Here is a 21201-nt window from a genome sequence, read left to right as displayed (position 1 = left end):
GTCAACTAAGGTTCAGAAAAGCAGATGCAGTACAGACAGACAAATAGTGAGAGGTCATGACACGTCGCGCAGTACACAACATGCACGCGCCCTTGCACGCGTACGCACTCACACACACACCATAACAGATCTATTTTGGTAGGGCAGAAATGCAGAAGTGTGCCGAAGTACTTAGAGGAAGTGCACCCGACAAGCGACAGCGAAGAGGGGAAGCACCGACCCGAAGACAATGTTTTTTAGAGCAATGTTAAAGGTCATGGAACATTTTGTGGTTTGGATTGACGTAAGCTGTACTATTGTCTATTTTTGTAAAAGAGGGGGGCTTTGTTATTGTACCCATATAAAACCTTGTCTCATGATTGTAAGTTCAGTTCAACACTGATTGGGTTGTTGAACTCACACATGTGTTCATTAAAATGCCGTCTAAATTGCACACGCCTGGATCTGTGGTTATTTATGGATTCCTCTCTCAACATTGAACCCTAACATTATGAAACCTCACATTTGGAGGAAAGAAGGTTTATGTAATAGATGAAGGTGGAAAAGATAGATTTCAGACACTCCTGGGGAATTTAATAGACTGTAAATATCATGTCAGCTCTGCATAAGCTTCAGGTTCTACTTGTGGGAACCTGCTGTGCTTGTCAAACAGGTACGATGATCCTCTGCTGCCCCTCTAGACAAAACAGAAGTAATGCAAACAAATCCCACCCCCTTTTTTTCTGTCTCTGTCTCCCTCACTTCTGGATCATTGTGGGTTTTCCCTCTTGTCTTCACATGGAAACAGAACATTGGGTTCTACTTAGCAGAGCCTCAAATTTAACCGCTCTGTGGAACAATCGATCCCAGTACATCCTGACTCATAACTCTCACACACACAGGCTTTATGCACCTACCACATCTTTTTTTCACCTTCACTTGTAACTGATGAGCACTCCATTGGGAGGCTAAACTAGCTGTTTTCTTCAGCTACATGAGTGAGACACTGATGCACTAAAACCCAGCAAACACAGTTTAGATCTGCTCTCGACTGCTGATGTTCTCTTGCACTTGTGCTCAGTGATTGAGGACAGCCTTCGTCACTCCCAGTGAACAGAGAGCTTCGTCAGACCGGTCCCATGATGCTCCCTGTCAAGCAAACTGACATTGGCAAGCTTATCTATAACCTCTGGCGCAGTTCAGAGATTTCTTGCTTGTGTAAAAATATCAGCACTATACAGAAACTCTTCATCACAACAGTCTCTCTACTGAAGAGTCAGCCCCTCATGATGTCAGACAGAACCTCCCCTGGTTGGCGTCAAATACACGACACTTCAGAGAACTTATAAATGAACACCTGTAACGCGCTCAGCGTCACACTTACTGCTCAGCTCAGAGGAATCATTCAAACAGGTGAGTAGAACATTGAGATGCTTTAAAATGCTTCAAAGGCCAATGTGATTTTGTACATCGGTTTTATTTCAAGAATTTTGTTTCTAATCAAACTGTTTCACTCAGTATGTGTCCTTGATAAGAGCACGGATGCCAAACCATATATTAAAGTAACCGATCAATAATTCAGATTTGAGGGATGAGGGGTTAACTCTGTGTTGCAAGAAATTATCAAAGTGAGAAATGGACAGAGGTTGTTTTACTTTCTCCTCGCTTGACATTGCGCACATCTTCATCTTCGTCTTCATTATGCATGGAGTGACTTTATTCAATAACAAATGGTAGCATTTCTGCATGTTTTAGCTGTAAAAGGTGTTTTCTATTTAAAAACAAACATATGAACATATCTACAATGACTAGAATGCTGCAAAGAACCAGTCTGAAATTTAAAAAAAAACATTATTTTTGGGGTGTAATTACAATATGAGTTTTCATAAAAGATCACAGAAGTGTTCCAAATCAAACATTTAATACTCTGTGCTTTCATGCATTATTGGATGCAATGCAATACAATAATCAGCAAAAATCACCTCATCAGAATTTTAAAAATACAAATCAACATCAGTACAGTGCTGTAATCCACACCTGATTAAACCCTCAGAAATGTGTTCTTTGTGAATTCTGTAATATATACTTCATTTTCCGGTGATTCCCCAAAGAAAACTGCAATTGATTAGTTGTGACATTTCCAGGGACGAGCATCTTTGCCAAAGATTACTCCTCCTGTGATTAGTCCCACCGGAGCGTGTGTAGCCTGCAGCAGAAGCACGTCAGAAACACCGCCCACTAAGGAACAGAGCTCGAGAAAGGTCTGTATTATAGCAGAACAGTTCCCTTGATCGCAAGGAACAGTCACAGCCTCTGGCTTTAATAGTTCATTACTGGAGGTAGCTCAGGTGTGCTCCATATACAAACTCTTGCACTTTCAGATTGTTCAAATCAGGCTGACTAGGAGCTGCTGCAAACATTCCCAAAACCCAGAACAAAACCTGATATTTATCAAACAAAGCTGCAGAAGAAGCATCAAAAATCTTCTTGTAGGACCCAAAGACAGAGAAACTAAGCTTGTGGCTTATAAATGTTTTTATTCCATGAGTCCACCTTTAATAAAATTCATTCTCCAAGTTATCATTCTTCTTTTTTGAAATTAGCTTAAGGATGAGCTAAATGTCAGAAGTGGGCTTTTAAGAGCTTCATGAAACGACCAAATTCCCACTGACATTACTTACAATAATCTTGAGCAGTTGTCTTTGAGCAGAATATGACCTTTTCCATTTTAATTTGGGAATCACTGCCCTTTTTTATCCTTCTGTGAAAGGGTGGTGCTTTTAGAATGACTCTCTTAAGTGAGTTACATGTTCCTAGGGGGAGTCACGTTTCCCAGTGGAGAGTCCGCACAGACACAATAACAAGATAACAGCCTGAGGAGAAGCCCTGACGGTGTTTGTGACATGTTTTTACTGTCTGGGAATGGTCTCTGGAGCTACTTTATTTCTACTCATAAGATCAATGTCAGCAGACCAGAAGCAGGGATTCTAATTAACAGACAGGCTGTGGCTTCACTAATTTAAAAGAAATTGAAACACTTTAATTGCATAGCTTTAATGGTATCAGCTGCTGTTTTTTGTGACTGATCAGAAAAAGCTCAATAATCCTTCTCGCTCCTCTCTCACCAGACCCCTGATTTTTGTGGTAGCACAAACATGGACACAAATGTTTCATCACTCAGCTCAACATCCATCCTGACCCAGCTGCCTCTCAATACCACAGCATTCATAAACAGCACGGTAAAATCCTTCAATGTGTTTGATGGGTGCGAAAACCTGATAGAGGCCATTTTTTTTGACCTGGCCATGCAGTGCATCAACATAATTGTGGGTATCCCGGCCAACTTACTCGTCATTGCAATTCTCATTCACAATCGTAAAGAGCCTTCCACTTCAGACATATTCTTGGGCTGCTTGGCCGTCATGGATGCCTACTTTGGTGCAATGACGACCGTGAGCTTTCTTAATGTCTACCTCTGGCAGCTCAAAGAGGTGTGGTCAGCCATTAAGTTCTCCTTTGGCGTGAAAGACACCAGCGGCCCGTTGTTCCTCTCTTGCATCTGCTTGGATCGCTTTGTAGCTGTACTCTTTCCAATCGCATTTGGGCAACTTAAACACTTCAAGTACAGGTTAGGCCTCTCAGTGCTGGTGCTCTGCCTCACCTTTGCCTACTCAGCAGCCAAGATGGTGGGAGGGCTCCCCAACTTTGAAAAGGTGTTCACCGGTGAGGTACTGGCAACATTTACTTGGATGGTGGTGTGTAACGCAAGCATCCTGTGGGCACTGAAGAAGTCCACCGGTGCAGGGAAAGATGCAATGCACCCCATGAAAAAGAAGGCCTTCAAGATGGTGCTCTCTATCCTGTGTATCATCGTGTTCAACTACCTGCCACTTGTTGCTCTGTTTCCATTTGAGGACTACTACTCCCCTGATGTGTTTCGCTGTTACGTGCAGCCTGCGGGTTTTGCCTTTCTGAACATCAGCAGCACAATCCAGCCCCTTGTCTACTTGTCACGTCTGGAGAAGGTGCCTTTCCTCTCTGAGTCCTGCATTAAAAAGATTACTTCCTGTTTCAACCCAGAGAAGAACCAGAATCCACAGGAGCAAAACCAACCTGCTTAGATTCACAAAATATGAAAAAATAACACACTTATTAAAATTTATGAAAAATAAATAATTGCAACTGTGAGAGTCAAACCCTGAGTGTAAAGTCCTGCTTTGTTTTTGTTTTTTCCCAGTTTACCTTTTACTTGAATGCATTTTGTTTCATAATCAGTGAAAGAAATCTGTATCGAAGATTGAATCACTAATTAATCAACAGGTAGACAATGTTAAAATTATTAGCATTTTAATTTCATTTTTCATAATGTGATGAATTGCTACGAGGAGCGTGTGAACTATTTGCTTTTGTTTTGGCGCCATCGTGAGGACAAAATACATCAATAAACTTTATCCTTCCAGTGAATGTGTGGACCAGTGACTGTGGTGAGGTTGTGGGGATCATGGTTCAATAGGTCAGGTTTGGGTGCATCATAGTAAAGGTAAGTTTAACAGGCTAGGAAAGAAAATCATCCCAATCAGCATCAGCATCAGCATCATACTGATAGCAAAAGGAGCATGTATCTGTGGCATGTGCGATGTCTTTCTGAAGGAGCATGGTGCAGGACAGGGTGTATATATTCCCCACATACCTCTCCAACATAATAATGATGTTCTGACAGAAAGAAACCTCAATGAATAAGTCAAACATGGAATGTAAAAGAATTTTTAAAAAGGTTTAGTGTTTGCCACACACCAAAAACCCAGCTCTACCACTACTTGGAAAGAGCACTACATGTGATTTTATTCAATGTAGTTAAATGCATTTTATACAGGTCTATATTTGCTTTCCTACTGAGAGATGTGAACATTCATGCCATGCTAAAATGTATAAAGCAGACATAGCATACAAACCAAATGAAAAAACCATCTTAACAACTAAATCTGTCTTCCAACACCTCTAAAACTTATAATTAAGACCTGTTATATCATCCTGTTTAAATCCCAACAAAAAGCCTAATTGTAAAGTTTACAGTTCATCATTCTAAAAGGGTTTTTATAACAAGCAGCTAATGGGGTCTCTGGAAAGTTATTATTCCATACTATTTACCCCTGTAAAGTTATCAGTTACTCTCATACTTGTGGTTTTGAACTAAATCAATTAACCAAAATGTATTATTATTGTACATTAGGTAAAGATAGGGTAGAATTTTCCAGCTTTGTCCTAAGCTATCCAGCTTCTAGCTTTAGTTGCACATACAGTCAATGGCCATTTTGTTAGGTACACCTGTTCAGCTGCTTGCTAAAGTAAATATATAATCAGCCAATCAAATGGCAGCATCTACCTCCTGGCTGTAGCTCAGGAGGTAGAGCAGGTCACCTGCTGATCGGAAGGTTGGAGGTTCGATCCCAGGCTTCTCCAGTCTGCATGCCAAGTGTCCTTGGGCAAGATACTAACCCCAACTTGCCCTCCGATGCATCCATCGGAGTATAAATGTGTGTGAGTGTAGTTAGAAAGCACTCAGTATAGAGGTAGTGCTTGTGAGAATGGGTGTGACTGGGTGAATGTGGCGTGTTGTATAGAGCGCTTTGAGTACTCCGGGAGAGTAGAAAAGCGCTATATAAGAATCAGTCAATACATTTGGGTATGTAGGCATGGCTAAGACTTCCTACTGAAGTTCAACTTAAACATCAGAATTGGAAAGGAAGGTGATTTAAGTGACTTTGAACATGGGATTGCTGTTGGTGCCAGATATTCTGAGTATTTTAGAAACTGCTGATCTAATGGGATTTTTCCACACAACCATCTCTAGAGTTTAAAGAGAACGGTCCAAGAGAAAAGGGATTATATTGCATCACAGGTTCAGAGTGGGGAATATTCTTGGCACACTTTGTACTGTTAAAATGCCACAGCCCACTTGAGTATTGTAGCTGACCGTGTCCATCCCTTTATGGTAAATGGACTGGTTCTTATATAATGCGTTTCTACTCTACTGGAGTGTTCAATGTGCTTTATGACCAAAGTGTACCCATCGGCTGATGGCCACTTCTAACAGGATATTACAGCATATTACAAAGTTCAAAACCTCTTAAATTGGGTTTTATGACAGTGAGGTCACTGTATTCAGATTAGCTCCACAGTCACCAGATCTCAGTCCAACAGAGCACCTTTGGGATGTGGTGGAACAGGAGATTTGAATCACGGATGACAAACCTGCAACAATTGTATCGTGTCACCATAGACCGAAACATCTGAGAAATGTTTCCAGCACTTTGTTGAATCTGTGTTGCAAAGAATTATGGGAGTTCTGAAGGCCAAAGGAGGTCCAACATTGTACTAGCAAGGTGTACCTGATAAAGTGTCCAGTGAGTGTACATCAAGCCTGAAGAAGGAGATATATTCTCATTACAGTAAAATGACTGCTTCAGCTGTAACATTACAGCAGGTCACTCCTCCCCACTTTGATAGTTTGACATTTATTTCATCCCGGGATTACATTTTCTCGCTTGATAAAGAATTAATGAGTCGTCCACTTATTGCCGCAACATTGTGACGAGCACCCTCTCTGGCAGTATTCGCAATGGATGACTGCTCTGTGTATAAAAATATGGAAATAAAGGTTCCGTGAAGGAGTGTGTAAATGCATATAAGAGTGTGTTGTCAGTGGCGTCAAAAAACGATACCGTTCCCTTGTTGTAATCGAGCTGAACTTTGACCTGCTTAGGTGTTCTAGAAACTGTCAGCAGGCTGGGTGGGGAGGTCATTGCTCTCAGATCTCCATCTCGGAAACATAAAGTCCAGAAGCCATTCTTGGGCCGGGCAGAGATCTCCATGTTTCTCGGTACAGACATGGAGGCCACACCCAGGAGCCAGTCATGATTACTTCCTGTTTCCACAACCCAGTGGTGACTTCCTGAGCCTAGTGCGGTCATGGCTACCACTTCAGCGCTCATATGGAAGCGCTCTGGGTTGTCAGGGCATACGCTGGGCTGCTTTGAGTAGTGCAGGGAAGTGAGATCGTCAGACAGGATGAGGCAAGGGTGTGCTGTGTTTGGATCTAAGGTTATGGGAGCTAAAAGACAGGAAATGCCAAAAACAATTATCTATTTATATTTTGTTGTGCAATTCTTAGCTAAAAGTGAATAATAATATTTAGGTATACTTACTATAATCAACATGGTCCAGGAGTTTTTCCCAGACTCTGTACTTGAGGTTGTAGAGGTGTTTAGTCACATCAATCAGCAACCCGGACATGTTCTCTGAACCAAGCATTATGCTTTTACATCTGTGATAACAACGGATGTCTTACACTGAGGATATGTGACACTGAAATTATTTTTCATCCTCAGTAAACATGAAACAATAACTTGGGGTAAAATGCAACTGAAATATATAAAATCAAAGGTTTATTTATTCAAATAACTAATAATTAAGAAACATGTGCTTAGTATAAACTGAATATATACCAATAAAGTCTGACCAGATCCTATTATAAATAACATTTTACACTCTACTCATGTAACAAAATTACATGGACTATTAACACGTAATTACATGTTTTTGGCACATTTTTTTGTTTGCTATTTTAGTAAACCTACCGGTCTTGTGTGTCTTTAAAATTCTGGGGGAGAGAAAAAAAACCAATATGTTAAGGAAGAGGCCTTTTGCAAACAATAAGTAGATAAGCTTCAAACTGGACAACGCGAACCTTCAACAAAACCATATCGTCTTCTTTCAGCTGTTCCTGTATGATGGCGATGGTCTCTGTCAGACACGTCACCTCGGCTGAAAGCTCTTTAATTTTCTCCTTCGTCCCTGCTATCTTTTCTTCTTCCTCTTTTTTCACAGCAGCTAATCTAGCCAACTCTTCGTGGTAGAGGATTTGATGCAGCTGCTCAAAATGGTTCTTGATCATTTTCTGTGTCTCCAGCGCCTGACTCTAGGGAGGGGGGAGATTATCACAAGCTCTTTTATTAGGTCGGGCATATTTTCCTGACAAATATGAAACATCTGTCAGCTCAACACAGGTTACCTTGATGCACGTTAGTGTGGTATTGGATGTCATGTTAATTCTTTTGAGGTTGTCCAGCTTTTCTTGCAGGCTCTTGAGGGATAGAGCAAGTTCGTCCTGGAAGTATAAAGCAGGCCTCAGTCAACAGACACCAAATTTAATGTGTAAAGTACTTTAGGTACTGCAGATCTGAGTTAATCCCTGAAAGGGTGCATCACATTCAGGCCTGACTTGTGGAGCAGCATTCTACCATCAGGTGTTACCTTAAAAGCAAACTGCTGAATTCGTCAAGATAACCAATAGCTATGTTTGTCTCCCTCACCTTGCAGTCCAGCAGTGCCTCCTCTATGGGCGAGCAGTCGTGGGTCTTGTGCAGTTTGGACGACTGACACACAACGCAGATGGGCTGTTTGTCAATGAGGCAGAAGAGTTTCAGCTTCTCTCCATGAAGAATGCAGTTTACCTTGTCTTCTCCTTCCACTGAGCTCAGCCTCCTGACCTGAAGAACAGCCTCGCAAACATTTTTTAGCGCCAAGTTGGATGGAGGGTTGCACTTTGAAGCTTTTTTCCTACAAACTGGACACTCTCGTATCCCCGTGTCCCAGCAGTGCTTTAGACAGCCCCTGCAAAAGCTGTGACTGCAAGACAGCAGAACAGGGTCTGTGAAAATATCACAGCACACTGGGCACGTAAGATCCTCCTCTGGGAGTGACATGGCCAAGAGCTCGTCACGTACCGGTATATAGAATAAATCCACAACTCCAACCAACAAGTCCTCGAGTTTAAGTCCTTACTGACTCCACGGTAAACAGCAACAACATAATTTAGCACACCTAATTAAACTCGTCCCCAGAAAGCCTTAAAGCGTATGGACAGCTTAACTATTGTTCTTGACATGAAGTTCCAAATGCTGTTTTTCCTGTGCATGACTACTGTGGGAGTAACGTGAATCATGCAGCAGCTGAAAAAAAAAAGAAAGAGACTGCATGCAGCATAGCTGGAAAGCAGGAAATAAAGCCCCATTGGCCAATTGTTGAAGAATGGTGGAGGCTAGTTGGTAACCCAGAGCAGGTCTGGAATGTAATCATTCAGGATGTGACTGTTTTAGCATTGACAGCCCATCCCACCAGCAAACCTTTCTTTTTACCTGGCCTTAATCTGCATACTTAAAAACTCACCATTCAATCAGAGACTGGGAAGTTTAAAAAAAAAATTCAAACTTTAAAAAAGGGGGAAAAAACAACATCCAAACTCATACATCAGTGAACTGAGTTGCTCTTCATTCCCCATGTTTCCATTCATAGTACGCCTTAGATCTTGTATTTGTTGAGTTTTGACACAAACAGGCTAAACCAGCCGTCAGCAGTGACAGGCTGTTATTGTGCTAACTGCAGGCCGCTTTTTAAGACTTGTGAAAATTAACGTGCTGGTAAGATGATAAAAGAGACACCCTTTATGATCTTCAAAAAGAAAAAAAAAAAGAAAAAAGTGCGCAGCTGAAAACGGGCAGAATATAAAATAGATGGCAGCCAAAAATAGATTAAATGCAGACAGCATTTCATCTGAAAACCTACTTTTAGAGGTAGCCATGATAACCTGTGCAAACATAACTGTAACTTTAAAAACTGACTTTCTTTTTTTCAATAATGCCTGCACTGTGTTGGTGCATTTTCATAAGGCCACAGGCTAAACGTCAGACATGTAAGGCATCAGACTGACGTGAATGTTTCTGCTTTTCCTCTTTACTTCTTGTGTGCAAACCAGAAGTATGAATTGTGCTGCGGAAACATATTCAGCCACACGAGATGAAGATAAAAATAAGCACGGCAAAAGCCATCCTGGGTCAGACAGAAATGGGTCAAGCACTGATATTATGGAGGGAATCATGATGCGGCTAGACATCCTGGGCTTTTTTTCTCCCAGTTATTTGTCAAGTTGCATCATCGCACTGAGAAATCCCTGATTTTTTTTTTTGATTTTTTTGGGGGGGAATAACATCAAGTTAATGCGTTCAAAAGTACCAAATAGTCTCCACATATCACGCTGATACATATTTATATCTTATTGTTCTTTTCCTTTCAGGCAGCTGGATGACTGGTGTTGTTTCATGTGAATATATAAAATATTACCCCGAAAAACGTATCATTCCGATATGTTTTGGGTGTGGGGTCACTGAGTCCGTGAGAATAATGAGACGACCTATTGACAACTGATGTAGCTTCCTCGCATCCTATCCGCCATTTCCACGGCTTTTGGTTCCTCCCTCTCTCCTCCGGTCTTTGGTTGCCATGGCGATGACGTCAAGTTGCACCACCGTTTCAGCCCAGTAGACGGTCTTAGAGGCGGTGCAACAAAATCCCGGACAATCGACTGCAGGAGCCATCATCCTGTGAATCTCCTCTGCTCAGATTCCCGTCTCCTACTCGACCGTCCTCTTACCCGTCTGTCCAAAATGCGCGAAATTGTGCACTTGCAGGCCGGCCAGTGCGGAAACCAGATTGGAGCCAAGGTATTTCTTTCTGATTTATTTTGCTCTATTTCGGGTTTTTTTTATTCCAATCCAGTGAGCCGTGTGCCGGCTGCCATGCAGGCACGTCTCCGTGGGACTCAGAGGAGCTCCCCTAATCCATCTTCCAGGAATTCTCTAGAACAAACTCAGTGCGGCGTATTTTCTTCTTAAAGTTCATTACATTCCAGAGAGAGAGAATCAATCCACAGACGATTTGCTCATTGGCATTCCGTGCAGGGTTTCACACCGAGGACAAGATTGATTCATGCACTGGTTTATGCAGGAGAAATTAAGATTTATGCAACTTTATGCTTTAATAATTCCATGCATAACTCGCATTTAATATTTCCACGTTTTTGTCGAATTTTGCATGCGAGTATATCAACGTTTGACTAGAATAGTAAAGAAACCTTATTGTCGATGTAGGAGCAGCCTGCCCCCCCCCTCCATATTTATGACCTATTTTTGCCTGATTCTTTTCCAGCCACTTGCTTCTGAAAAAAATGTCTAAATTTAAACTGAATCAAACTACAGTATTATCATTTTAACACTGGCATGGATTATATCTTTAGTATAATTAATCTTGTTGGCTATATAGCACCAAAGACGCTTTTACTTATCAGATTATTGCCATCTGCCGGATCAGACTAATGGACTGCTCTTTCGACCTGCATGCACCAGAAATACACACTAAGCTTTCTAGAAATGTAATTAAAAGTATATCAGCGCATACATAACTGGAATTAACTTGCATCCCACCTTCCTCTCCTACCATGCCTGTTTTGTTTCAGTTCTGGGAGGTGATCAGCGATGAGCACGGCATTGATCCCACCGGTACCTACCATGGAGACAGTGATCTGCAGCTAGACAGGATCAGCGTCTACTACAATGAGGCCACAGGTTGGTTGCAGATTCACCTCTGCTGCCGCACAGACTGATTTGCATACATATCTCTTTTTACATCAGATCCAGCATGCCTCTTAAAATATTGTTCATTCACTTTTGCCTGGTTTAGGTGGAAAATACGTTCCACGAGCCATCCTGGTGGATCTGGAGCCTGGAACGATGGATTCTGTGAGGTCTGGTCCCTTTGGACAGATCTTCAGACCAGACAACTTTGTCTTTGGTAAGCTGGGTGAATTTTGTTAATCGAGCATACTATACTATGTCTTTCCTGTGCATCCTACATTATAAACTGGAATATTTTTGACTACAGGCCAGAGTGGAGCTGGAAATAACTGGGCCAAGGGCCACTACACTGAGGGAGCTGAGCTGGTGGACTCTGTTCTGGATGTAGTGAGGAAAGAGGCTGAGAGCTGCGATTGCCTCCAGGGCTTTCAGCTCACTCACTCGCTGGGCGGTGGCACTGGCTCCGGCATGGGCACCCTGCTGATCAGCAAGATTCGCGAGGAGTACCCCGATCGCATCATGAACACCTTTAGCGTGGTGCCTTCCCCCAAAGTGTCCGACACCGTGGTGGAGCCTTACAACGCCACCCTCTCTGTCCACCAGTTGGTAGAGAACACAGATGAAACCTACTGCATTGACAATGAAGCCCTCTATGACATCTGCTTCCGTACGCTTAAACTCACCACTCCAACCTACGGAGATCTCAACCATTTGGTGTCCGCCACCATGAGCGGGGTGACCACCTGTCTGCGTTTCCCTGGCCAGCTCAACGCCGATCTCCGCAAACTAGCTGTCAACATGGTGCCCTTCCCCCGTCTGCACTTCTTCATGCCAGGGTTCGCCCCGCTCACCAGCAGGGGCAGCCAGCAGTATCGCTCACTGTCTGTGCCTGAGCTCACTCAGCAGATGTTCGATGCCAAGAACATGATGGCTGCCTGCGACCCGCGCCACGGCCGCTACCTGACCGTGGCGGCAGTCTTTAGAGGTCGCATGTCCATGAAGGAGGTGGATGAGCAGATGCTGAATGTGCAGAACAAGAACAGCAGCTACTTCGTCGAATGGATCCCGAACAATGTGAAGACCGCCGTCTGTGACATCCCACCCCGTGGCCTCAAAATGGCCGCCACTTTCATTGGCAACAGCACCGCCATCCAGGAGCTGTTCAAGCGCATCTCCGAGCAGTTCACCGCCATGTTCCGTCGCAAGGCCTTCCTTCACTGGTACACGGGCGAAGGTATGGATGAGATGGAGTTCACCGAAGCCGAGAGCAACATGAACGACCTGGTGTCCGAGTACCAGCAGTACCAGGACGCCACCGCTGAGGAAGGCGAGTTCGAGGAAGAGGGAGAGGAGGAAGTCGCATAAAACCTCAGCACAACTGCCTCCCTGAGCCCCTTTCACCTCGCCCGTTACACCCCCAACTCCATCCTTTTCACTCCCCTCCATCATGAATTGAATGGTTTGCCACACTTGAACAGATCACTGTTGTTCTAGTGTTAGACATTGGTGTTAACTGGTGCTAGTGAAGTTTTTGGTTCAAATGTTTTTGTATGTCGTGAATGCACTGAACTACTGACATCCTCACATCTGTCCTGTCATTGCCTTGCCGAAGTCAAAAGCAAGTGATTTTAACTGTGAAGCCTTGAAACTGGCAAATGAATAAAATCTAATTTAAATGCCAAATTAATGCCTGTTTGGGTTTTTTTTTTTGATGTGTGATCCAACATTTCTCTTCACCTTACAGCATTAAAACTCCTAGTTAGCAAGTCTGTACTACAACATATAGATATAAAGACTTGTACACAATGTTTACTTTCTAAAACACCGCTGAATCCACACAGGCTGTAGACGTCTTTAAGAGAATTATCCTAAATATACATAAAGGTTTGGTGAATCTCTCAAGCTTCTGCAGATTTAATGGTCTTCACTTCATAGATTTTCAATGGGACTCAACTGCAGGACAGTCAGTAACACTAACTTTGGTCTCCTGGGGTAGTTCTTCATCAGGGGTGTTGGAAGCTATATCATACATCCAGACCCAGTTTAATTTCTGACTGCTTGAGGTTTTCTTTCACAATCTTCCCATATCATTTTTTCTTCATGAGTCCTTCCATATTGACAAGATTCCCATTCCTAGACACATAGAAGCATCCCCACAGCATAATACTCCCACCACCATGTTTAATTATGGGGATGCTGTTCTTTGGTCTCTAAATTCTACCTTTCTTTCTCCAAATATAAGCCAAAGGACCAAAGGGGTTTAGTCTCATCTGACCAAAGGACGCGCTTCCAGTATGCAAAATCTTTCTCCAGGTTGTCCTTACTGTAGCATACTTCAGTCTGGCTTGAAGGTATCTCTTTTGGACAAGTGGAGTTCTTGGTCTACAACATCTTAGTCCATTCCTGTTCAAGGTTCTAATTATCATCTTCTTTCAGACTGCAATTTCTCACTCAAGTCATTCATTCATGTCCTGGCAGTTGTTCTAGGATCTTTAGACACATCTCACTACTTTCTAACAAAAACTAGCATGTTTAGTAATGCTATGTTGGGACAAGTTTGACAAAAACTAATTTTGTCCTCAACTGTATATGCAATTTGTCTTTTTACTTTTTGATACTGAATCACAAACCAACTGCAATACACATTTTATCCAACAAACCCTACTCCCAGTGATAGAGAAACATTACTTTTAGCAGTTTTTATATAAAATTCCTGATTAAATGTAGTTACAGGGCTATTTGTATAAACTCGTGACCTTTCCAGTATTTGAAATAAGCTAAATCGCAAACAGTGCAAAAGTATGACCACATGAGGTATAAGTATCACAACATATTTTTTCCAGAGCTGTTGTGGGCTCTGATTTTCATACATTTTTTTTAAATCCTCTGCGTTTTTCTTCCTTGTTATTAGGCTTATCATTGCAGCTCATAACCAACTTGATCTGCCTGTATGTGAGGAACCTTCTTTCCTCGCAGTGATAATGCTGACGTCACATGACTGCGTGTTTCCATGAGTCATTTACATGCAGAAGCCACTGAAAACCAGGACACACATTTGTGTGGGGAATAAGGCAAAAAGACCTGCTAATTAAAAAAAAAAAAAAAATGTGATCCTGTGAATTTTCCTTGCATCATACAGTTGACGACTTTTTTACTAAAGGCTAACAACGAGTCGAGCTTTTCAGCGCTTTTCTCATGTACACTGAGGGCCTGAACTTTACACTCTGTGGTTACTGGAAATGCTTATCTGCATAGCTATTTTATCATCAGCCTCTGTACACTAATACATACAATAGTTGTGGACTTGTTTGCATTTTTTCCAAAGCTGCTCAACTATTTCAGGCATGTCATTTTGCACCTCATATCCATATGCTATTTCCCTATTGTTATTTTTAGCCTTTTGCGCAACAGGACAGTGGACAGAAGAAGGAAAGACCTACAACATATAGATCACCTGCTCTACCCACCCAGCTAAACCAGCACCCTATATCCTATTTTTACTGGGATTTTATACATAAACACCACCCCTGCTCCACCTGGGGAGGACTCATGAGACTTTAAATGCTTTGTAAAGTTTAATTACACAAATATTAAACAAATTTTCTGTTATTTGACAAATGCATAAATAAACACGTGGTGACATTGTAAAACATCTCTACTTGATTACAGTCAATTACGTGCTATACGTATGATCTGGTGAATTATTGATAACCTGTCTTAAAATTAGTGTTGTTATTCAAAGAAATGTCAAGTGTAAACAGTTGCTTCTGATTTCTAGTTATAACCTGACTTTTTTTTTTAGCGCACAGCAGCTTCGTAAAAAACAAGTTTGCACAAGGATAAGATCTTTTGATTAAACTCATAAATAGAAACCCTTTCCTTTTCAAATGCGATCGACTAAAAATGCAAAAGGTTTGAGGTTAAAGGTCAGCATAGATTTTGCATTGAAATTTTAGACAGAGTCAAATCAAACAAGTAATTGTGACATATTAAGGCAGCTGGCAAAAAGAAGTGTCGCTAAACTAAAATCATTAGTGGTGATAAAATACTGTAGCTTTTTGTTTTTTTAACTTGTGCAGAATAAACATTTAGACCTCTTTGAAATGTTCAGTTGTTCTTAAAAGCCAGAGAAAGATCCCTTTGGGCGCTTCTCTTCGGCTTACCAAGCAAGAACAATTCAGTGCTTGTTGAAATGGAGCGACAAGAAAATGCATCATGTTGTACGGTTTCAAAGACCTCTCTTTGTCCTCTATTAAACCTAGAGACAGTTTTCTCTCAGTGGTCAAGCCCCAGTCTGAGAGCCTCATCACACAGGAAGGCTGCCATGCAAGTGTTTGCAGTCTGAGTCCTTACAGGGTGTTCTGCAAAACCTCAAATGAGTCTTTCCTCCTTTGGTAATTTTAGTGCATCTGGTGCGGCAACGCTGCGTGCACCAGACTGCTCCTCAGCGCTTGGTCTGTACGTCCCTTCGGTCTGCCTCTTCTTTTTGACCACGCAGAACAACCAGACGAGAAAAGCGGAGACTATAGCCAGCACTCCCAAGGTGACTGTAGGGGCCACGATGGCCGCGATGTTGGGTCCCTGCAAACAGGATAATATAGCACTTAACAATGTCTAGTTACAAACCAAACGTTATTTACTGTTCTTGAAAAAGGTTTGTCACTTACTGTAGAGTTATTGGATTGGATGCCATTTTGAGTGAAGGTACCATTCCCTGTGAAAGGAGCAGAAACATAATGAATCAGTGAAACAGCATTTCTTACCTTTCTAATTTTTTCTTTACATATTTATTATGCTTCAAATCCTCAAACAATTTTCAATATTAGACAAAAATAACCCAGGTAAATACAAAATGCAGTTTTTAAATGATGATTTTATTGATTATAAAAGTTATCCAAACCTATCCAGCCCTGTGTAAAAAAAAAAAAAGTAATTGCCCCCAAAACCTAATAACTGGCTGTGGCAGCCTTGGCAGCAATAACTGCAATCAAGTGTTTGCAGTAACTGGCAATGAGTCTTTCACATTGCTGTGGAGGAATTTTGGCTCACTCTTCTTTGCATTTTTTTTTAAAATTCGGCCACATTGGAGGGTTTCCCAGCAGGAACATCACTGTTTAAGGTCACGCCAAAGCATCTCAATCAGATTTAAGGCTGGACCTTTGACTAGGCTGCTACAAAACCTTTATTTTGTTTTTGTTTTTTGTTTTTATTGAGTCATACAGATGTGACCTGCTGGTGTGTTTTGGATCATTGTCCTGCTACATAACCAAAGTTGAACTTCAGGACACAAACTGACGGTCCGATAGACTCCTTTAAGGTTTTTCCAGTAAAGAGTAAAATCAAAGGATCCATCAATTAGATGCTGTTGAGGTCCTGAAGCAGCAAAGCAGGCCCAGACCATCACACTACCATCACCATGTTTGACTGTTGGTGAGGGTAGTGTGATTTTTTCCCCTCAGCCCACAGAATATTTTTCCAAAAGTCTTGGGGATCAACAAAATGTTTTATTGACAAATGTGAGACGAGACTTTGTGTTCTTTTCAGTCAGCAGTGGATTATCATCTTGGAACTCTCCCATGGTTGCCATTTTTGTCTCTTTCTTATTGTTGAATCATGAACTCTGACCTTAACTGAGGCGAGAGAGGCCTGCAGTTCTTTAGATGTTGTTTTGGGTTAATCTGTGAGCTCATGGGTCAATTGTCAATGCGGTCGTAGAGTAATTTTTCTAGGCCGACCACTCCTCTTCCAAGTTTTCACCATTTGTGAATAATGGCTCTATCAGTAGTTCACTTGAGTCCCAAAGACTTAGAAATGGCGGTAACCCTTTCCAGACTGATAGATGTCAGTGACTTTGTTTCCAGTGTGTTCTTGAGTTTCTTTAGATCGTGTTATGTTGTGTTAATTTTTGAGATCTTTTTGCCTGCTTCGCTCTGTCATTAAGGTTCTATTGAAGTGATTTCTTGATTCAGCAGATCTGGCAGTAGCTAGTGAAACTAAACTCAGTTTTCCAAAAAAAAAAAAAAAAGGTTAATAACAGTTAATTCACAAGTCAAAAGGCAGGAAAAATATTTATTCATATAGGGCCAAGTAGGTTTGTATAGCTTTTTTCTCTTAATAAATGAAATCATCATTTAAAAACTGCATTTTGTATTTACTCAACTTATCTTTGTATGTAATTGAAATGTGTTTAAATATTATGGGACTCCGTATTTAGATAAGATCTTTTATTTTAATTGGCGACTGCATTTACACTTACAGAGTAACCACTTTATTACTTACAAGCACGTGTGAGTGTCTGCTCATAACATTTAAAGCAATGAGTCTGTTTCCTGGCAACTGGGGGAGACTTTTGAAAGTTCCAGTCTTTGCAAAGAAGTATAATACATTTAAACAAAGCTACTCATGTAACTCTCAGCGAGAATTAAGAATAATTTTCACATGTAAGCAAAGTGTTTGACACATTCATGTGCAGATGAATGCAGGAATGTGAAAGGATCTTGAAACGCTGGCTTCTTAGTAAAGTGCCAAAAATAATGTCTAAAGGAGGAAAAGTGTATCCCTTCTTCATGTTATCATGATTGTATCTACCCTTATACATACATGCGTAATGAAAAGCACATAAGAGGAAGTACCACAGTAAAGCAGAAGTTCATTTCAACCTCGTCCACTTTCTAATCACCTGACACTTGTAAGCATTCCAGTATCGCTACCAGCCATTTCATCCGTGAGCAGCCATGTGATTACTCAGTTACATCATGAAGCCCCACTGGAGCTTCTCGACCAGAGCGAATAGGGAGGGGGAGAAGCTCAGGAATGCACGGTATACCGCAGCGACAATTAGCTGAGTCAAACAGCACACTAGTTTGAAATGTGAGAAAAAAAAACACCCCAACTCAAATCTATTTGTTTGTGTGTGTGTTTGCGTGCGTGTTCATCATTCAAAGAATCATGTTAATGAGAAAGTTTTGTTTTGGAAACTTAAACCCTCCCCACAGTTTCTGAGTCAATCATTTGCTTGGGTAAATAGTAAACTTCCCAAGGACAAAGGTACAACTTGATAACAAACGTTACAGACGGGGGCAGCCATGTTCACAACTTAAAGTAGGATTCAATGAAAAACTGACAAATGCAACAGTTTTGCACAGCATCTGTTTATCCACTTATAGTATGTACAAATAGTACAATCTCGTGTTGAATGTAAAAACCGAGACATGCTCTAAAAAAAAATGTGGGACAGGTGTCTGTGTCTCACTCTGTTGCATCACCTTCGTTTACCAGTTAAAATGTCTGGGAACTGAGGAGAACAATTGCTGCAGTTTTGAAATCACATTTCCTCTCATTCTTGTTTGATAGGAGATTTCAGTTGCTCAACAGTCCCTCCCCCTTTCCAAGTATAACTATACCCATCAGAGATACTGTGTTTTGTACTGCACTTACAGTACAAAACACCTCTCCTCTTTAGCTGAAAGGACTCTGCGAGATGTTCAGTATCGACTGAAAATCTAGTTCAAATCATTTTTAAATCATGACATTAGTTTACGCTTTTTTTGTATATTACTCCCACTCAATGGGGAGCTTGTTCCTATATATTCTTATCTTAGTCTTATGTTATTAGGCAGTGCTGACATGTCCCTGCATGTTTCACAGTTTCTTAGCAAAGCTTCCTAAGTTTTTTTATGTGTCATCACAGGATGCAATAGGTTTTTTATGTGTGCGTGTGCACAGGTGTGGTCAAAAGGCTGGCTTATTTGTATGGGAGTGCTGAGGAAGGCTTCCAACTCACCCCACACAGTATTACTGCTCAGCACCAGCAGTAAAACACTCCCAACCACAGCTCCAGGTATGGTCAGCACATCCAGGCACGCTGCCATCTCCACCCGTGACCAGCAGGGCCAAATGGGGGCAGACTGGTACAGTGGGGGGATCAGCTTGGGTCCATTTCATTCACAGCCAGCCGCCGTGAGAATTTACTGCCTCCATTTGAACAGCTAAAGACACACAACTATCAGCAGTGCAAACGCAAATATCCTCTCCAGTTCACTCAGACACTGATAGACTGTTTTAATCTCAAGCTGAGTCAGGCAGACAAAACCACAACTACTGAGTCACATTCAGCCTGATGTTGAATCACCTCTAAACCTGCGCAATAGAAAATAATATTTTTGCTGGCCTAACAGAAGAACACAGCTCTAACACCCCTTAAAAACAACATTACACTATCAAAGGACAATATGCTGTAACGTGATTCTTTTCAAAGACTTACACACACCCTTCATCCGACTGCTTCCAGATGGTCGAGGCAAAACGAGGAACATCGAACAGGTTGATTCCTTACGCGTGAACTGCTTCCGCCTCACCTTGTCAAAAATGAAACCGCAACACATATGAGTCGGGTGAAAAGTACAGGTAACATCCTCAGCCGACTTCTATCAGAACAAGCCTACCTGAAGTACCCGAGACTACATCCTCGGCTGTCCTATGAGTTGGTCTTTCATCTAAAGCTCTCTTTTTCCCTCGTCTACTCCTCACTTCGCCATTGGTCACGTGGTTGAGTTTCGTGTTACAATACCTGAGCACAGTTATCTACCTGCAACGGGGCGAACAGAACCTCCTTTGTGCGTACAAAGTAGAATAAAACGCGCACTTTGCTGAAGCTGAGCAGCGCCGATCTGTCCTTTTTGAGGAAAAATAAATAAAAATAAAAAAATCAGACCTTAAAGCTTTTCATCACCTTTATGCTATAATATTTATATTCCGAAATTCCTTCCAAAGTTCATTCGGTTTCTAAAAAATTAATGATAATGATAATAATAACAAGATGCCAGGTTTGCCTTATTTGCTCCAATCTGCACAACTTTAACTGTAGTTTTTACTCTCTGTGAAGCTCTTACCTACAGCAGCAACCTGCTGATGGCGTTGCACGAAACAGCGCCTCCGTCAGGTTTCACGGTTCCCGTCAGGAGAAAGGATATCGACATTCCTGAGATATTTTAAGGATGAATTTGGAGGCCAGCTGGTCCAGTGGGCTCTAATCCTCTCCTAATCTCTCCTTTCAGACTGAGAGGGGCACAGAAAATGTAGTCTGCTTCGGGCCTAATCTGTGCTAGTCAGAGTTTCATGTGGACACTCTGTAAGAGCACTGAAGCGTTTTCTGAAAAGCGTAGACCTGCTGTGGAAAATTACTCTTATAGTACAGTAGTGAGTCACATTGAGGAGGTGCCCCTTGCTATTTTGTATGTAGCCTAATATCTGCAATAGTGTTTCAGTAATATAATGTTCAGTAACCACAGTTTGACATGTGATTCAGAGTGTTTTATCTATTAAAGAAAGGACAGATAAGGCATGAGAAAGTTAACTACTGGCGTAACCCTATCTATTCAGGGACATACACTCACTGGGCACTTTATTAGGTACACTTTGCTAGTACAGGATTGGGCCCCCTTAATTCTCTGTGGCACAGATTCACAAACCCACCTCATCCCAGTGGTCTATTGAGATATTGAGATCTGTTGAATCTGTAGACGGTATTCCTGAACTCATTATCATGTTCCAGCAACCAGTTTGAGATGATCTGCACTTGGGAACATGGCATGTTATCTTGCTGGCAGTATCCATGTTACATCCCCACGAAGGAAGTCTAGGGGTGTGAGTGTGGGGGCTGGTAACAAATGGGTCCAGAACAGAATGAAAAGGAAAGCAGACAGAGATGTTTAGCATATAATATGGTTTTATTACAAATAATCTTAACACAAAG

General features: G+C 41.7%; 4 protein-coding genes across 5 annotated transcripts; 2 read left to right on the top strand and 2 right to left on the bottom strand.

Annotated features, from left to right (window-relative positions):
- Positions 1-1357: 1357 nt before the first annotated feature.
- On the top strand, positions 1358-5411 carry LOC116317651 (G-protein coupled receptor 183-like). The gene is made up of 3 exons (XM_039610844.1): positions 1358-1392; positions 2124-2240; positions 3108-5411. Exon 3 carries the CDS (start codon positions 3135-3137, stop codon positions 4098-4100), a length of 966 nt encoding a protein of 321 aa, XP_039466778.1. The 5' UTR covers positions 1358-1392; positions 2124-2240; positions 3108-3134; the 3' UTR covers positions 4101-5411.
- A 126-nt stretch (positions 5412-5537) lies between these two features.
- On the bottom strand, positions 5538-8957 carry LOC116317652 (zinc-binding protein A33). Its single transcript, XM_039611426.1, has 6 exons — positions 8352-8957; positions 8051-8146; positions 7727-7957; positions 7617-7639; positions 7185-7303; positions 5538-7090 (listed from the first exon to the last, which is right to left on the bottom strand). The coding sequence occupies exons 1-6, from the start codon at positions 8742-8744 to the stop codon at positions 6552-6554; spliced, it is 1401 nt and encodes a 466-aa protein (XP_039467360.1). The 5' UTR covers positions 8745-8957; the 3' UTR covers positions 5538-6551.
- Positions 8958-10301: 1344 nt separating this feature from the next.
- Positions 10302-13130, top strand: tubb4bl (tubulin, beta 4B class IVb-like). The gene is made up of 4 exons (XM_031736475.2): positions 10302-10538; positions 11330-11438; positions 11554-11664; positions 11755-13130. The coding sequence occupies exons 1-4, from the start codon at positions 10482-10484 to the stop codon at positions 12810-12812; spliced, it is 1335 nt and encodes a 444-aa protein (XP_031592335.1). The 5' UTR covers positions 10302-10481; the 3' UTR covers positions 12813-13130.
- A 1878-nt stretch (positions 13131-15008) lies between these two features.
- crb3a (crumbs homolog 3a) lies at positions 15009-20324 on the bottom strand. 2 transcript variants are annotated; one of them, XM_031736476.2, is made up of 5 exons: positions 19892-20324; positions 19711-19804; positions 19231-19435; positions 16115-16161; positions 15009-16028 (listed from the first exon to the last, which is right to left on the bottom strand). In XM_031736476.2, the coding sequence occupies exons 3-5, from the start codon at positions 19316-19318 to the stop codon at positions 15819-15821; spliced, it is 345 nt and encodes a 114-aa protein (XP_031592336.1). In that variant the 5' UTR covers positions 19319-19435; positions 19711-19804; positions 19892-20324; the 3' UTR covers positions 15009-15818. The 2 variants fall into 2 exon arrangements, with proteins under 2 accessions (XP_031592336.1, XP_031592337.1); XM_031736477.2 differs by having other exon boundaries at positions 19717-19804; positions 19892-20323.
- Positions 20325-21201: the final 877 nt, after the last annotated feature.

This window comes from Oreochromis aureus, linkage group 4 (genome assembly GCF_013358895.1).
Source record: "Oreochromis aureus strain Israel breed Guangdong linkage group 4, ZZ_aureus, whole genome shotgun sequence".
NCBI classification, from domain to species: Eukaryota; Metazoa; Chordata; class Actinopteri; order Cichliformes; family Cichlidae; genus Oreochromis; species Oreochromis aureus.
Note: the sequence above shows the minus strand (reverse complement) of the source record. Positions and strands in the feature narration are given on the sequence as shown.

Excerpts from the sequence above, each read along its gene's own strand:
- LOC116317651 (XM_039610844.1), top strand. The coding sequence starts at position 3,135 with ATGGACACAAATGTTTCATCACTCAGCTCAACATCCATCCTGACCCAG.
- LOC116317652 (XM_039611426.1), bottom strand. The coding sequence starts at position 8,744 with ATGTCACTCCCAGAGGAGGATCTTACGTGCCCAGTGTGCTGTGATATT. Across the intron at positions 7,958-8,050 it reads CCACACTAACGTGCATCAAG|AGTCAGGCGCTGGAGACACA; the intron begins GTAACCTGTGTT and ends CCCCCTCCCTAG. Across the intron at positions 7,640-7,726 it reads ACGATATGGTTTTGTTGAAG|AATTTTAAAGACACACAAGA; the intron begins GTTCGCGTTGTC and ends TCTCTCCCCCAG.
- tubb4bl (XM_031736475.2), top strand. The coding sequence starts at position 10,482 with ATGCGCGAAATTGTGCACTTGCAGGCCGGCCAGTGCGGAAACCAGATT. Across the intron at positions 10,539-11,329 it reads GAAACCAGATTGGAGCCAAG|TTCTGGGAGGTGATCAGCGA; the intron begins GTATTTCTTTCT and ends GTTTTGTTTCAG. Across the intron at positions 11,665-11,754 it reads ACCAGACAACTTTGTCTTTG|GCCAGAGTGGAGCTGGAAAT; the intron begins GTAAGCTGGGTG and ends TTTTGACTACAG.
- crb3a (XM_031736476.2), bottom strand. The coding sequence starts at position 19,318 with ATGGCAGCGTGCCTGGATGTGCTGACCATACCTGGAGCTGTGGTTGGG. Across the intron at positions 16,162-19,230 it reads GAGCAGTAATACTGTGTGGG|GGAATGGTACCTTCACTCAA; the intron begins GTGAGTTGGAAG and ends CTCCTTTCACAG. Across the intron at positions 16,029-16,114 it reads TCCAATCCAATAACTCTACA|GGACCCAACATCGCGGCCAT; the intron begins GTAAGTGACAAA and ends TCCTGTTTGCAG.